This window comes from Sinocyclocheilus anshuiensis, unplaced genomic scaffold (assembly GCF_001515605.1).
Source record: "Sinocyclocheilus anshuiensis isolate Anshui unplaced genomic scaffold, SAMN03320099.WGS_v1.1 scaffold267, whole genome shotgun sequence".
In the NCBI taxonomy this organism is placed as follows: domain Eukaryota; kingdom Metazoa; phylum Chordata; class Actinopteri; order Cypriniformes; family Cyprinidae; genus Sinocyclocheilus; species Sinocyclocheilus anshuiensis.
In genome coordinates, this window is record NW_015552637.1 from 1,817,452 (window position 1) to 1,834,031 (window position 16,580).

Below are 16,580 nucleotides of genomic sequence, written 5' to 3' on the forward strand. Positions count from 1 at the left end.
ATTTTTTTTTTTTTTTTTTTTTTTGCAGTTCTCATTATTAATTCTCATTTTTGTAATACATCCACATATTTACTTTTCTGTATTTTCATTATTCTCTATGGACATTCTCATTAGATTCTCATTATTTTTGGTTTTGAGGTGAAATATGACTCAATTTTCTGTGTTTCACCCATTAACACCCATTAAACTACACTATGCCCTGCTAAATACTGTTTCATTTGTACAAACCCGATTCCAAAAAAGTTGGGACACTGTACAAATTGTGAGTAAAAAAGGAATGGAATAACGGGATGACACACAGTGGTAAACATGGCCTTGTCCCAACTTTTTTGAGATGTGTTGATGCCATGAAATTTAAAATCAACTTATTTTTCCCTTAAAATGATACATTTTCTCAGTTTAAACATTTGATATGTCATCTATGTTGTATTCTGAATAAAATATTGAAATTTGAAACTTCCACATCATTGCATTCTGTTTTTATTCACAATTTGTACAGTGTCCCAACTTTTTTGGAATCGGGTTTGTAAATACTGCACCACACATCAGGGAACTTAATCTCAAATGGCTATGTATCATGCATACAGTAAATATGAAAGGAACACCAAGAAAAAGAAAAAAAAACTCAAAGTCTAAAACAGGTATTATCTAAGCTAGACACGTGAGAAAGATGTACAAACTTGGTATTCCTAACGGCTGCTGGGACATGCTGGGAATACAGTTAGTGCTGAAACCCTCTCTCTGTACTCAGTGAAGTGTCAGTCTCAAGAGAACAGCCACACAGTGGAGCTAATGGGGCGGCGGGTAAGCAGCGCTCCTGTGACAGACTCCACCGGTACATGCAGTCTCCTCCACTGCTGGTGAGACTGAATGAGAATTTGAGGAATTCCCTGCGACAACAGCTGTAATCATAAAGCGGGATGCTGTCCACCGATCTGACAATGTTCGTCTAATAGCCCTCTGCTTTCTACAACATTTCTATACAGTATCCTGCTTGTTAAAGCAACGGAAGTCTAAATGTTTCATGCATCAATAGCTTTTTGGAGGGTGGAAGCAGGACTGAGAAACCAGGCGGATTATTGAACATTGCTTTTTGGAAACTACAAAGAAATCCCCCAATTTTTGCCACACAATCCCCTCTGGCTCAGATTTATTCATTTGCTTTGGCAGAATTATGGGACTGTGATCACCTCTATCATGGCTCAGATCCCCCTATTTGGCCACATAAAACCCACCAACAGATGAAAACCTCAGTGTTTAGATATTCAGGTATTTGTGTGGTGAAGAATAAATTAATGCCTTGGAAAATTCTCATAATAACATTACTTAAACTAAGAGATCAAAATTAACCAGTACTCAAAAGGGATAGTTCATAAAGTTAAGATTCTGCAATTATTTACACACCCTCATGTCATTCCAAACCTGTAAGCTGTTATTTTAATTTTTTGCTGAAAATGTACTGACCCTCAGGCCATCCAAGATGTAGATGAGTTTGTTTCTTGATCAGAACAGATTTGGAGAAATTTAGCATTACATCAGCATGTTCACCAGTGAAGCCTCTGAAGCGAATGGGTGCCGTCAGAATGAAATTCCAAACAGCTGATAAAAACATCACAATAATCCACACCACTCCAGTCCATCAATTAATGTCTTCCGAAGTGAAAATGTGTGTAAGAAGGCATTTTAACTTGAAACGTCAATTTTGGTCCACAATCCATAATAATGCTTTCTTCAGTGAAAGATTTCAGTCACTGTTGTCCTCTCAACAGCAGAATCCACTGACATATTTGTTTAGAACTGTTTTGGACTGTTTATGCTAGTAAACGGCGCATGGTCTGTACATATGTCTCTCCTGATTCAGACGACTTCTTCACTGTAGGAACCAATATTATAGAGGACTTGTATTTAGCTGGAAGCAACAATTTGAAGTTAAAAACATCTTAATGATGGACTTTGTTTATTGCAAGCACAGATTTTCACTTGACAAGACATTAATTGATAGACTAGAGAGGTGTTGATTACTTGTGGATTATTTTGATGTTTATATCAGCTGTTATGACTCTCATTCTGACGGCACCCATTCACTGCAAAGGTTCTATTAGTGAGCAAGTCATGTAATCCTAAATTTTTCTAAATCTGTTCTGATGGAGAGACAAATCTACATCTTGGATGGCCTGAGGGTGAGTACATTTTCAGCAAATTTTCATTTTTGGTGAATTATGTCTTTAAGAAATATGACACACGAGTCATATGGACTGCGTGTATGATTTATTTATTTATTTTTAAGTCCTTTTTTGGATCTTGACAGCCTGAGTTTACTAAGAACTCTCATTCTATGATCAATGTTTTGACTCTTTAAAAATTCCTTTTTGTTTGTTCCACAGAAAAACTTAAGAGCATTTGAGTTTGTTCCAACATAAATGAGTAAATAAAGACTTAATAAATTTTACTTTCCTTAATGGAATTTAGCAGAGCGAGTTAAAAAAAGAGCTTCGGTTTTCATATGTAAAACTGCCAAGGTAAACAGATGGCAAGCTTGCACTTCTGAAAGGTTATCTGCTAGCCATGGCAGATATCTCCCTTGACAAGTATTTTACAAGCAATTACCTGGCAGCAACACATTCCGTAGGCTTGTCATACAGTAAAAATATCAAGTAACAAATAAACAAACAAAAACACTGCATAAAGGGCTAGCTTGGCAACAACTATTCAGCAAATGATGAGCTGGTTTGGATTATGCTGTTCACTTTGACAGGTAATGTCTACAACCTTTCCACTGTCACGTGTTATAACAGGTGTTTCTTCAGATGCAGTCTCAGTTACTGGTACATCAGCAGAAATACTTCACTTACGCTTCAAGATCATAAACAAACATAAACAAAAGGCAGATTCCCTGCTGAACCTTCCTCTCATACCCTCATAGCATACAGAGAGTCTCCACAGGGGAGCTGTCAGCATGGATATATACCATCTCCACATGACTCCAAACGTTTCTTCTTTTTACAACAGAGTGCATTATAACCGTGATAAAGCTCTCAACACTTTTGACAGCCCTGTTATTCAAGATCCAATGTGCAGATCTTGAATGCTGAGACATTCTTTGAAGTCTAATACTATCTTCAGCTTGCTTAACTTCATTCATGAGCCTTAAATGAAGTTTTGAATGACTGCAACATGGAAAATCAACTAAATGACAGCTTCTAAAATGTGTTCAGCTTTAAAGATGCACAAATGTTTACATTTCCTGTTGACAAAATACTCGTGGAAACTCATATTACAAGAACTTGAATTTATGTTTACCAAGGCTGGATTTATTTGACCAAAAATTGTAAAACATATAGTGAAATATTATTACAATTTAAAATAACTATTCTCTGTTTTAGTATATTATAAAATATAATTTATCCTGTGATGCTGGATTTTCAGCAGCCGTTACTCCAGACTTCAGTGTCATATGATCCTACAGAAATCATTCGAATGTACTGATTTTCTGCTCAAGAAACATTTATTATTATTACCAAAGTTGAAAACAGTTGTGCTGTTTAATATTTTCGTGAATACCATACATTTTTTTCAGGATTCTTTGATGAATATAAAGTTCAAAGGAACAGCATTTGAAATAGAATATGATTGTAAAAATGTAAATATTTTATTGTCACTTCTGATTAATTTAATGCATCTTTGTTCAATAAAAGTTCTAATTTCTTTAAAAAAAAAAAAAAAAAAAACTGACTGACCCAAACCCGAAGCAACATTTGTCATAGAAAGACCTTTTGATGGAAAATGTTGTATTTACAAACGACAATCATATAGGTCTTTTAATAAAAGTAAAGTCATTTGCACTCTTTGTATGGAAGTATTACAATTAATAATATTTAAATAAAAAATTGTTTGAATAAAAAAATAGGTCTAGAAAGTAGCAGCATTAAACATAATAGTGTAAAAAATATTTAATCCAATACATAATAAATAAAATCACAATTCAAACTTTTACAAATATTTGGTTGACAGTGGAAGCTGTCAAAAACAATTTGTGCAAACTACACTTTACATATGCATACCTATGAATATTAATGAGATTATGTCAGATTGTCAGTAGGTAATATATCAAATCCAGCAGCACACAACATGACAGCTGACACAGTTTTAAATGTTGTGGTGATATGTTCTGGGCAATAGATTCAGGAATAAGCAATAAAGTAATTTAGCCTGTTCAAATCATCAAAATTGAAGAGTTGTGTGCGCAATAGTCCACTTAAGATCCTTGTTTAAATTATGTGGGCTCTATTCCTCCCCTGTCAGTTTCTTAGTGCAGTGAGTAATGGGTTTAAAAACAGAGTAAAGCGTTCGGTTTGAAACCTTCATAATGATCTCAACGTAAAAATCAACAGCGCTGTTGATAAATGAACCTGTATGTGTGAGGTGAAGCCCACTCTGTTTGTTGCCAGCAGGAACCGGCTCTGGGTACTTAATCATTTCTGCACAGGCAGAGGCCACGAGTCGTCTCCAGAGCCTGGTGGCTTTGATTATTCTTATATTAGAGACAGAAAATATGACTTGTTGGAATTTATAGGATTTTGTCAAAAAGCAATATAAATAATACATGCAAATCGTGCCATGTTTGCCAGATGGTAAAAAACAACAATGTGATTTCTTAGAATTCAAGAATACATGGTTAATCTTGATTTAGAAGAAGATTTAAGGTGGTGGTTCTCAGATGGCAGATTTTCCAACAAAGCAGAAAAAAAAAATAAACAAGTGCGTATAAAAATCACACGCTGACTTTATTAATTTTATCATGAAAAGCATATCCCTGACAAAATTCTACACTTCTCTTAAATGTCTGAGATTCGAACCTGCAGTCTTTTGATAATACGTATACACTGCTAATCTTTTTTTTTAAGAATTTATGCATTGATTTACATTTATTAAAATTTAAATTGATAAAAAATCGATTTCAAATCAATGCTGCTCATTTGAACTTTTATTCATCAAAGAATCATTCCTCAAAGAAACATCAAGATATGATAATTCATGATAATACATATAAATTCAGCTTTGCCATTACAAGAATAAATTATATTTTAAAATATAGTAAAATAGAAAGCAGTTATTTGAAATTGTAATAATATTTCATAATATTACTGCATTTCTGATCAAATAAATGCAGCCTTGACGAGTCTTCAAAAGATTTAAAAGATCTTACAGAGCCCAACCATTTGAACAGTAGTTTATACCAGGGGTTTTCAAGGCACCTGTCAAGGGGGGCGCGAGCATCCAAGAGGGTCTAGCTGCAGCCTTGCACTTGCACTCTCAGACACTTGCGCTTCCGCTAGCGACTGGGGGAGGCGCGAGTGAAATTTGACAAACTTGGGGGGGCGCATGTCCTAAAAGGTTGAAAAGCCCTGGTTTATACAACCACTAATGTGACATAAAAGACCGTTTTCTAAACTTCAGTGAAGTTTGATTAGGTTTTAAGCACACTCTAATGATGTCTTGTTGTCAACACATTATTATTATTAAATATCAAGCATTCGGCATCATTTCACTTTTGCTAAAAACAAACAGGAGTGCCACGTCAGATGCAACCTATGAAACCCATTGCCGTGTTACGCCTTCCTCTCAACACGATAACCGCATTTTTCTCTCCCATCTCAGCAGGTAATTTCCTCTCCTTACAGCCAGTGTGCCTAATTTGACAAACACCAATAATGGCTCTCAACAGAGAATGAATGATGCAGTCGTCTGGAATCTCACCAGAGTCTTGCATCCTGCCATCTCAGCTCATTTAGCCTTATTTCCAGTCATTTACAACAAACCAATTATTCACTTGGATGTGATCGTCTCATCAGCCTGCTCGATTAGATGAGGATGGGAACAAGACCACAGGCAGCTATTGAAAATGAATCAGCTCATTATTCTTTAGGAAGTTGGCTAATTAGTTGGGACAAAACACGTTCTGTAAATGGAGAAGCATTAAATGCTTGTGACACCCAAAGCACCCATGAAACGGTAAGCAATGACCTAATGAAAAGATGGAATCCTGAAAAGGATCAGCCTTGGTTCACAACTAAATTGCACTTTCAGGGATGAAATTATACATGATTTAAATATATATATTGGATAAAGGAATGTAAATATAGGAATGATCTGAAAACCAAAAAAACACTTGAATGTTATATGAGATATAAACTCCACAACTACTGTACAATCAAGATTTCTAGGAAAGTTCTTGGAAACAACAACTCAAAAAGACTTAAACAACAAAAAGACTCAAACAAACCTTACTGTACACTGCCATTCAAAAGTTTGGGGTTGGTAGATGTTTTTTTTTTTTTTTTTACGTTTTTGAAAGAAGTCCCTTTTGCTTACCACAGCTTAATTTTTTTATCAAAAACACAGTGAAAACAGTAACATTGTGAAATATAGGTCTAATTATTATATATCGGTCATTCTACTATACAGATGTTATGTGGCTTCAAATTTTTGTGAAAACCATTTTTTCAGGATTCTTTGATAAATCAAAAGTTTAAAAGAACAGCATTCATTTGAAATATCTCATATCTTTTAAATATCAGTCTTTACTGTCACTTTTGATTAATTTCATCCTTGCTACATTAACGTATTCATTTCTTTCTAAAGAAAACCCCAAACTTTTAAATAATACTTTTTTTTTTAAGATAATGCGTAATTTTACTGAGCTATTGTTTAAAACGTTTTTAGAGGTAATAAACAAGTTACAGAAAAGGTCAAATGTCATTGTGATCTTTTATCATGCCACGTTTTTACCAGTGCATTTGGTACAGTAACTTCATATCATTTAATGAAATACACTCACCAAAACGGTTGTGACGTGGTCACTGTATTTTTACAGTAAAGTTCCACCAGACCTGCGGTTCAATGTTTTCATATACAGTATTTAGCTACATAATGCTATTAATGTTTCCTTTCTGGCTTCCATAACTGAGATCTAATGAACATCCAGCTATTTTAGCAGTGAAATAAAGTCTGTCTACAGACATGTTCAAGTAAAATAAACTCATGCATACTTGCTTTAATTTTTCACCCCCACCTGGACACTGAAGGAATCGCGTCTTTATAAATGAAGACTGATGTGTGCCAAGAAAACATCTTGGTTGAATTTAAAGTATTTTTAAAAGTATAGCATAAAAACTTTTTAAATAAAATTTGACTTATTAGTTGTAATTAAAAAGCCACTTGTGTATGACTAATATTTTTGTTTACTAGTTTCATAGCCGTTTTGTGTCCAAGTTAGGTGCAGTTTAACCAATTAAACAATTAATAAAGGAAATTTACTTCAATATTTTTCTCTTGTTAATCTTACAGCACATCATTTTATCCAGGCTTCGAATTAATTAAAAACTTAAATGAAAAACGGTAAGCAGAGTAACGCACAAAAAAAAACACTATATTAACAACTTCATAAACACACTATCAGACACTAGTGCTACAGCTGAATCATGCCTCTAATCAAGTTTTCTACTACTGTAAGTTAACAAAACATTTTATTTTAAAGTGATTAGAGTGCAAATAAAAGCGAGAGCTTCTGTATGAGGCACCTGCGCTCGCGAGCGCTACTGCAGTGAGAGATGAGAGAGCGCTTCACTCACCTTTAATGAACATGAAAAATAATTCCAGGTAAATTATTGCTTCGCTGCTTGTCATCAAACACAGAGCACTGAGCAGACATGCGCTGCACACAAGGAGTCGATCTCCATCCTCAAGCCGCTGTGCAAGATGAGTGAAAGTAAAGTACAGCGCGTGCATCTCGCTCGCCAGTCCCTCCCCTTCACGCGCCACGGAAGATTCTTTCAGCGGTTACGCGAACTTTAAGGGGAGGTACTACAGGTAAACACACACAATTTTGCCCTTTCTCCTTAATTAAAATTAAAACGTGCCATATACAAACACAAAATAAGTCTTTATCTTAAATTGCGGATTTATCTATTTACGTTTTTAAGTATACAAATTACGCATCACCTTTATGAAATAGGCCTACGCTATCCCAGCAAAAAAAAAAAAAACTTAATCCAGTCTAAACTGGTGTTCTAGTCAGTGCCCAAGCTGATGCTCGACTGGTTTAGCTGGTCACCCATCCTGAACAACTAAAAAGTGCTATAAAGCCAGATCAGAGTAGGCTGTTTTTTCCAACAAAGAGTGTAAATAAACATTCATTTTATTGAGCCTGCAATGATACAGTTTGCTGATCTGAAATGGTTCCTGGGTTTTGGCCACTTTTAAGATGACCAGCAAGTCTTCCTAGGCTAATTTAGGCTAGACAGAGTCCTATTATAAAACGTTTACTTTATATGCAAAACGTCACTTAAAAATGGCCGTAAAATCAAACAAATGTTAAAATTCTTATCCAACGAAAAGCATTATTTATGCCTGTCGTAGCCTACCTGAAGTGAAAATTGTCTTCAAAGGCAAGTGTTTGGTCATCGGTAGATGGTAACCGTGCAGGCATCGACATCTAGTGTTAGCTTTAGGGAAATAAAATTTAACAAAAAGCCAGCTTGTCTCTATACCGCGAAAAATGCACATAAAATAAATTAACAATTAGCATTGATATACTTGTGCTGTGCTTTAGATTTACTCAAGTCAGAAACAAGTACAAACATTCAAGATAGTAGCATAAATTAATATACTCAACCGTTTTTATAGTCAAAATAAATTAATCTATCAGAAAGTCACTATTCCAATATTTAGGATAAATGTCTTAAGTCAGGCTGCACATGTGATTGAACCAATCAATTACATACACGGTGTTGTTCAGCTATAAATCACTGGTTTGCCAAGCCTTAACAAGCATGTTTCCAAACAGACCACACATAAAAACAGGAGTCTGATATTCAGAGCCCAGGAGCTATTTATTGCTTAACTGGAATGTAGAGATGTTTACAAAAACAGTGCTGTAAAATGTTCCATGTGACCTTTTGTAGAAACAATGCTGGTATTCAAGCAGACCCACTATTCTTTTCATTTTAAAAATCAACAAAATCCTTAGCAATAATTAAGCTTACCAGATGATTGATCCATATCTTAAGATGGATTAATAAGAAAGTGGTTTTTCTTAAAGCATCAACACAATATCAGGATTTAAAATATACACAATGCTTAACACAGAAAGCAGCAGTCAGTTGTACAGCACAGGAGGGTGGAAGCGTAAGGCAGATTAGTGTCTCAGAAAACTTGCAGTCCATTCATCTCCGCGGGCATTTAAACAAACACATTTGGGCCTAAACGCACATACCTCCAAATAAAGACAAATATCCGTCAGGGTATTAAACTTCCATTAGATTTAACGCTTCATGTTCATAATCCAACATGCTCACAAAAACACGATCTGGGCTCACATGGAACAAGATAAAGCACAAAAGAAATATACAACATTTCTAGTTCCACACAATACAAAAATGACGTTTCAATAGGAGAGAAAAAAAAATCTATGACTGTACACCCCTGACGTCCCTTGCAGAGCAAACCATGATAATCACAGGGCCATAACATATTCATCTTCCGGTCACCTCATTCATTTCAACAGCTCACTAAACATCTTTACAGTAATTTAATGACATGTGTTTACAGTGCAAGTATTAAAAGAAAATATTTCATGATTTTTGTAGCCTCTTATCCAGTATTATATTCATATTCCTGTGCCGTAAAACAGGTAATAAATCATTATTGTCAACATGATCAAACCCTGATTTTTCTCCAAAATATATTATTTCAGGAATGCATATATAACTATAAAAACAATCAGGAATAAGTACTTCTTTAAGAAATACAGTGCATCTTTTTGTACTTGTTAATTCATAAATATAAATTGTCAAAAATTGTGCAGCACATACACTCCAATAAGGATGTGATGACTTTTTTTGTGTAATCATGCAAATGTATACACTGTACGGCCAAAATATTTTTTGTTTGCTTTACAAAAGGATATCCGTGTGAAAATAGTAATGGCAAAATAAAACGATCCCCACACAGAGAAATCGCTACGTAAGAATGTTGTCTACTTGTAAAATTACTACTTATGAAAAATATAAAAATAATTCAGGCACAATATAAAAAATGCCACTTAGTAACTGACTGAAATGGAAATATTACGAATTTTTTGCTTTGGGTAAAAACATTTCTCATGTATAAAAAATTGTTGGACAAATGGGAAAAGCTTTTGAATACTGCAGCAGACTGCTGGTAAAATGCTTCAGTTCACTGAGTCAGTTCCATTAGCATTAAGTTTCTCACTTTCTGGTCTGGGTGTGCGGTCTGCTTGTTGATTGTTTCCCTTTCGGCAAGGAATACCGCGATTTTTCACGAACAAACCAAAGTCAATAAAGAAGGCCACCGTGGCCAGGAAGCCAAATGCCTGTAATACAGGAACGACAGTTAAATGTTAGCCAGTCAGTATGAGCTATGTTGTCATATCAACTAAAAAAAACACAAATCTAGCGCCATCATACCACTGTGCCTTGCTCCAGACCCGTTTGACCATTGTCTGCCGCAAACAAAATGCTGGCAAGGAAAAACAGGATTGCCATGACTGATGTGTATCCGAAATCCTATGGAAAAATTAAAAGAAGAAGTTTAACTGTACATTGGATAAAATTGTATCCTCTGGAATAAGTGATTCTGACTGGTCAGGAGTGGTCAATCACAAAAAAAATTATGAATATAATATTCTAAAGTTTTTATTATATTTAGCATTTGTACATTGTAATATTGTAAAAATTAAATAATGATATTGCATTATTATTAATAGTGTTTTTTGACTTACCAGACTAGGCCAGCTGTTAATTCCAACTCTCTGGTGCAACGGCGTGGCCAGGAGGATGAGGAGCAACAGTGTGAAGAGCAAGGCTGTGCAACTGACAAATTCAAAAAAGTAGAGTGGTCCACATTGCGAACAGCTGGACACCACCTCCTCCATCACAAAAGCCACAAAGGAAAGGAGCTGAGGAGACACAAATGAAATCCAAGTGCATTCATTAACCACCAGGTGGCAGTATCAGCTTATAACTCTATCCTGTATACAAGACAATATGAATGATTTGGGCGTTTTAGATTTGCCTAAGTGACTAAATATTGTATTTAACACTCTGTTAAAGAACATGCATACTCAGTCACAATTCGAAACAGGAAATCAGGTGTGATGTAAATGCATCAGGTAGGGGATTCCCAACAATCTAGTTAGGACATTCACTCAGCAAAGTGATATTCATCATCCTGAGCTCTGTTTTAGTCACATGTACGCTATTAAAAGGTCTTCCAGTCCAAAGGTTAAATTTTCACTGTTACATCAATTCCAGGAGACTTTCCACTCAATTTCCCTTTAGCGAACTGAAACTGGCAAAAAAAAAAAAAAGAAAACTGTAAATGATGTAGTCATGCTAGTAAGTTACTACAAATGTACTATAAATAAGAAGTACTTCAAAATAACTCTCAGCATTGTTTGCTGTGGTGAATATGTCAACAACATCTCTGCTGTTAAACTCTGGGGTTGGTAGTGAAATAATTTCTTTAAACCATTAATAAAAGGCATAGCAATATGCTTAGTTTTAATACAGTTTGAGAATATAAAATATACATTCATAAATCAATATGACAAAGGGGAAGAGAGTATAGAAAATAATAATAAAACATCCATTTTTCTATAACAAATAGCTGGTATTTGACATTCAACTGGTAAAAAGAGAACAGATTCAGGGCAAAATAGGGAAAATCTATCTGTATAACTGGTAGTAAGGAGGAAGAGGAAATCCTTACAGTGTGCTCATTTATACAAAATCAAATGTCATAAGAAGCAACGTCAAAATGACAAAGCCAGACTAGCCCACACGTTTGACTCATAACGTCTGTTTTGAGCTTTGACAGCCCTGACTGCTAGGAAGCAACAGGGTAGGTTCACATGCAATTGTTATTGTCGCTTAAGAAGCAGAACCTTATCGCTACCACACAGAATCCATTCGAAATCCTCCATACAAACAAGCCGGATAGAACACAGCTGCTGTTCACCACCCAAAAAGGGGCTTATTTCAGACATTTATGAAATGACCTAAAATGTAACCAAGCATGCTGAAACCACAAAGAAAAATTTCAGTCTGAAACTGTAACGAACAAAGCTTAATTCCTGGAAAACATGCATAAAAATGTAAAGTTAAAGTGCTAAACTTGATCAGCATTTTGGAATAGACCGTTCCACAGCAAAATCAAAGCATTTCTTCACAATACAGTACAGTCACTTGACTGTGGTCAACCGTCTCTGTTCTGATCAATACATTGTGGGTAGACTGATTTCCTAAACAAAACCAGAGTTAAAAAAAAGCTGTCTTACAAACTCAAGAAACACTGGAAACTAGGGCTGCACGATAAATCGCATGCGATATTTAACGCGCATCTTGTCAGTAAAGCCATTCTGTAATCAGCGGTAAATCTCCATCACGTGCGGGCTTTCACATGGAGCAGCATTAACTACACAGAGCCGTTGTTCACCGACAAGCTGCGCAAAATATGAACGTGGTTTTGCGCAGCTTGTCAGTGAACAACGGCTCTGTGTAGTTAATGCTGTTTCCTACTGGAAACGGTTTGTTTAAAAATACACAGAATATCAAGTGTCAAGAACTAAGAAAAAAATCATTGACTTTTTAAAAATTGAATCAAAGCAGCTGCAAATTCCCACTGGTAAATGACTAAAACTGTACACTGCACTGGGTTTATGTAGCACACAAAAAATATGCTACGGTTTGTGGGCAATAGTTTGATAAAGTGGTTTGGAGGTAGATGAGGAAAGATACTCTTCTCACTGAAGGGCTTCTAAGAACCAGCTTCAGCAATTGATCTAGATGAGGTTTCATCTGGGAAGTACCAAGGTGTTCCAGTGTTGTCATGTCAGTGGCTAAGTGGAAAAGGAAATTAAAAGTAGGGAATTTCAAGGGCATCCAGAAGACACCAGTTAATGAACAATCATAATCATTAAAAAAAAAATTATTAACATTTTATATATATATATATTTTTTTTTTTTCATTTACATTTGTATACAATTTGAACTGTATATGATTAAAAAGCAAGTCTCTGTTCTGATTAATAACATACTGTTTAGTGTCATGAGAACACCACAAAAAAACTCCAGTGGCAATTTCCCTGAATACACTACAGGAGAAACACTTCATAAAATCTAATTTCCTGAAAAGCATGAGACCAGGCCCTGGACTGTGGGGCAGTTACTTATAAAGAGTATATTTGTCTCAATGTTGACCTCTATGTGGTAATTATTGGCTAAATTTAATGTGTTCTGAAGTGTACTTCCCTGTACTTAAAGATTCTTGCTTTTAGTATGCGATTTGAATGTCATTTAAGCCCTTGACTCACCACAACACTGTGAAAGTTAAGAATGAGATGGTAATTGAATTTAGCATCTGCTCTCTAACTGCATTAAGAGTTTAAAGGCCGACAGTCATTTCTTACACCTGACATCACTTAGTTTGTCACATGCAAGCAGACAACACCCTTTGGTCTTTCCAGCTGTGACCTTGCAAACACTTAAAATAGTGACAACCAATTAGTAACACCCTGAGAAGAATTGATGCTAAAAGCTAAAGATCAAGATGATCAAATATGTACAGAGGAATCTGAAAATTTCAGAAAATTACATTGAAAATCAGGGACTCAAAATCTAATTTAGCCCAGAAAATAAACTAAAATAATTTTAGATTTTATTTTAAAACAAAGAAATGCTATGAATTAAAAAGCATAAGAAAAAAAATGGATTCTGCACCATTTCTTGACTACCCTTCAAATCAAATAGTCAGATTCCTTGCTTTCAATACAGCACATATACATTTCTCATACCTTTTAAAATAGAGCATCAGGTTTTGCACAAACCTGTTGAGCCCATACCAGTATTTGGGATTAAAAGGATATGGTGCAATGCTTATTGTGTGCTAAGTAACATAAACACTTCAATGAATGAATGATGGTGAACCACACACACAAAATAAACCAGGACCTCGCCTCATATGAGTCCATTGCATGTCTTTGCAAAGCACAACTAATATCTACTAAATAGCCACTCGACCAGTAGTATTCCTTAGTGAACCAAGATGCGTTCATGTTCTGCTTCGTCATAAATTATAGAAGTCAGTTTGACACATAAGGAAGATGCCAAGGAAATGGAGGGAATTTCTAACTTCGACTCAGACAAAGTCCAACACTCTCAACTGCTTTACAAAAAGCCCCATGAGCAACAACCAAGCAGCACATGACTGCAATGCTGAAATTACCACGCTTGTTTAGAAAATAAGCTTGTCATTATTCAATGCAGGCAAAAAAGTTGCCATTCCTCACTAGCACCCAAGGACTTGTTAAACATCATTTGCATTATCAAAGATGTGTGAGACAGGGCAATGGATTCATTCAGCAGAATCTTTCATTAGCATGTAATAGAAACAACAATATTCTAATGAACACTATCAGTAGTCATATTTTAGCCCCACCTTTTAGAGGTTAATGAACTGCCAGCGTTCTTGTTTACTATTATTAGCACACTTTTCCAATAATGCTATCTTAACTTGAATTGTGTCTATAAAACGGATTAACCACTTATTCACTATAACGACCTCTTATTCAAACCATGTCCCAATGTACTTAGGGTTAAAAAAGTATTTTACATTAGGCTACTATAAAGGAAAGTGCATATATAGCTATATTAGACAATTTAAAAGAGATCTCGTATAAATTATGATCACAGTACATGTAAACATGTGGTCACATTTGCGTCCAGCGTGTTTTCAGACAGAACATGAAACATGCAGCTTACCAGTTCAATCACTTTTATCGCGAATCTAACTTTGTCCAGGTTCTCTGAAGGCACGATGAACCATTTTCTGGATTTGGGCTCCTGCGCTGCTGTTGTGGTGTTGTACACCGTGTCTGCGGTGGCCATACTGTAGCTATTCGGTAGCTAAATCTGAAAACGAGAAGTATATAAAACAGTTTAGCAATAAAAGCGTTTATAAATCAGCACAGATAACGATATGTGATATTGTAAAGGAAACAAAGTAACGACGCGTCGATAGCTGGTGTTCACGCTGAGAAAAGCGAAAGTAAACCAAACCAGTCAAAGTCAAGTCTAACTAAGCTAACAGAATTGATCAACACAGAACGGTCGATACAAACACACTGCAACATGTACAGCAATCGATTATGTGTGATAACAATATTGATAAATATTTGAGAGTGAAATACCTCAGGTGGTTGTTTTAATGTGCTCTGTTTATGCCGTTCACGCGTCCTTTGTGTGACCAACTTGTGTTTTTCACTTCCGCACTCCCCTCAGTTTTCTAGGAAGGACTTCCTACGGAGGTTGCTGAAGTCTGCGACCCAGTCCATGCAGCACCACAGAAGGGTGTTATTGGGATTTTTGTTTCTGCGATTTTTACCTTTCAGTAGTTGTAAGAGATTTCAACTGTTTTTTCTATATAAAGATCGCTGTAAATGTCTTGGAAACGTTTTTTCCATGCGCGCTTACATTTATTTGCTACTTCTGCGTGCCTTTTATGTAGCCTAGATTGTAGTACTTTGGTCATTTAAGTCTTAAACTTTGAACATTTAATAAAATATTAATTATGATGTTTAAAATGATGATGATCTAAACAAAAAATGAAATAATCAAACAATTTCAATGTTTATTGTGTGAAAGCTGTCACGAATCCTGTCCATGAACTTCCATCCACTTGCCACCAGAGGTCGCCCTCCCATTATATTGACTCTCACACCACACAGACTGTTACACATCACCCTGGACTACATTTCCCATGCTCCATTGCACTAATCACAAGCTCACCTGAAACTTATCACACACAGCTGCTACCAATTACACTCACTATAAGAATCAGTCTCAAACAACCATTCAGGGCCAAGTATTGTAAGTGCATATCGCTACCCTAGTCGATAGCTACTTTACAGAGCCAGTTCCCGGTCCTAGTTGGAGTTTCTAGTTGTCTAAGTCTAGTCTAGTCACGTCTAGTTTCCTGATTGCCTGTTTCCTGATTTTCGCTTGTCCTGGATTATCCCTCTCGTCTCGCCCTGTTCAAATACTGTTTGCCCCTCGCCTGGACCATAGCCTGTGTTTCGGATTAACCCTTTGGATTACCCTATTTGGAGATTGTTCGCCGGAGATCGACCACGCCCGCTCACTGGACTTCTCTTGTGTCTTGCCCTCAATATACCTGTTTGCCATTGTCTGACCCTTGCTTGTTTTGACTTTGTTCTATAAATAAAGCTTTGCATATGGATCCGCACGCCTCTCGTCTCGTCGACCCCGTAACAAAAGATATATGATAAATAGTGCTGTCAAACGATTAATCACATCCAAAATAAAGGTTTTTGTTTACATAATGTGTACTGTGTATATTTATTATGTATATATAAATACACACACATGCTTGTATGTATTTAAGAAAAATATGTTATGTTTATACATTTAAAATATTTATATATAATATCAATTTTATTAATATAAATATATACATGGAAATATTTTCAAAATAGGCTATAT

The 16,580-nt window shown here is 35.6% G+C and overlaps 2 protein-coding genes across 2 annotated transcripts in view; both read right to left on the reverse strand.

The window, feature by feature from the left end:
- Positions 1-8,607, reverse strand: part of LOC107666882 (copine-4-like) — a 54,848-nt gene extending 46,241 nt beyond the window's left edge. Inside the window, exon 1 of the mRNA XM_016458392.1 lies at positions 8,424-8,607. The gene's annotated coding sequence lies outside the window, so the exon portion shown is untranslated. The remainder of the gene's footprint in view (positions 1-8,423) is intronic.
- Positions 8,608-10,141: 1,534 nt separating this feature from the next.
- Positions 10,142-15,442, reverse strand: LOC107666873 (CKLF-like MARVEL transmembrane domain-containing protein 6). The gene is made up of 5 exons (XM_016458378.1): positions 15,269-15,442; positions 14,841-14,990; positions 10,802-10,978; positions 10,488-10,586; positions 10,142-10,393 (listed from the first exon to the last, which is right to left on the reverse strand). Exons 2-5 carry the CDS (start codon positions 14,964-14,966, stop codon positions 10,232-10,234), a joined length of 564 nt encoding a protein of 187 aa, XP_016313864.1. The 5' UTR covers positions 14,967-14,990; positions 15,269-15,442; the 3' UTR covers positions 10,142-10,231.
- Positions 15,443-16,580: the final 1,138 nt, after the last annotated feature.

Excerpts from the sequence above, each read along its gene's own strand:
- LOC107666873 (XM_016458378.1), bottom strand. The coding sequence starts at position 14,966 with ATGGCCACCGCAGACACGGTGTACAACACCACAACAGCAGCGCAGGAG. Across the intron at positions 10,587-10,801 it reads TTAACAGCTGGCCTAGTCTG|GATTTCGGATACACATCAGT; the intron begins GTAAGTCAAAAA and ends ATTTTTCCATAG. Across the intron at positions 10,394-10,487 it reads GTCTGGAGCAAGGCACAGTG|GCATTTGGCTTCCTGGCCAC; the intron begins GTATGATGGCGC and ends CCTGTATTACAG.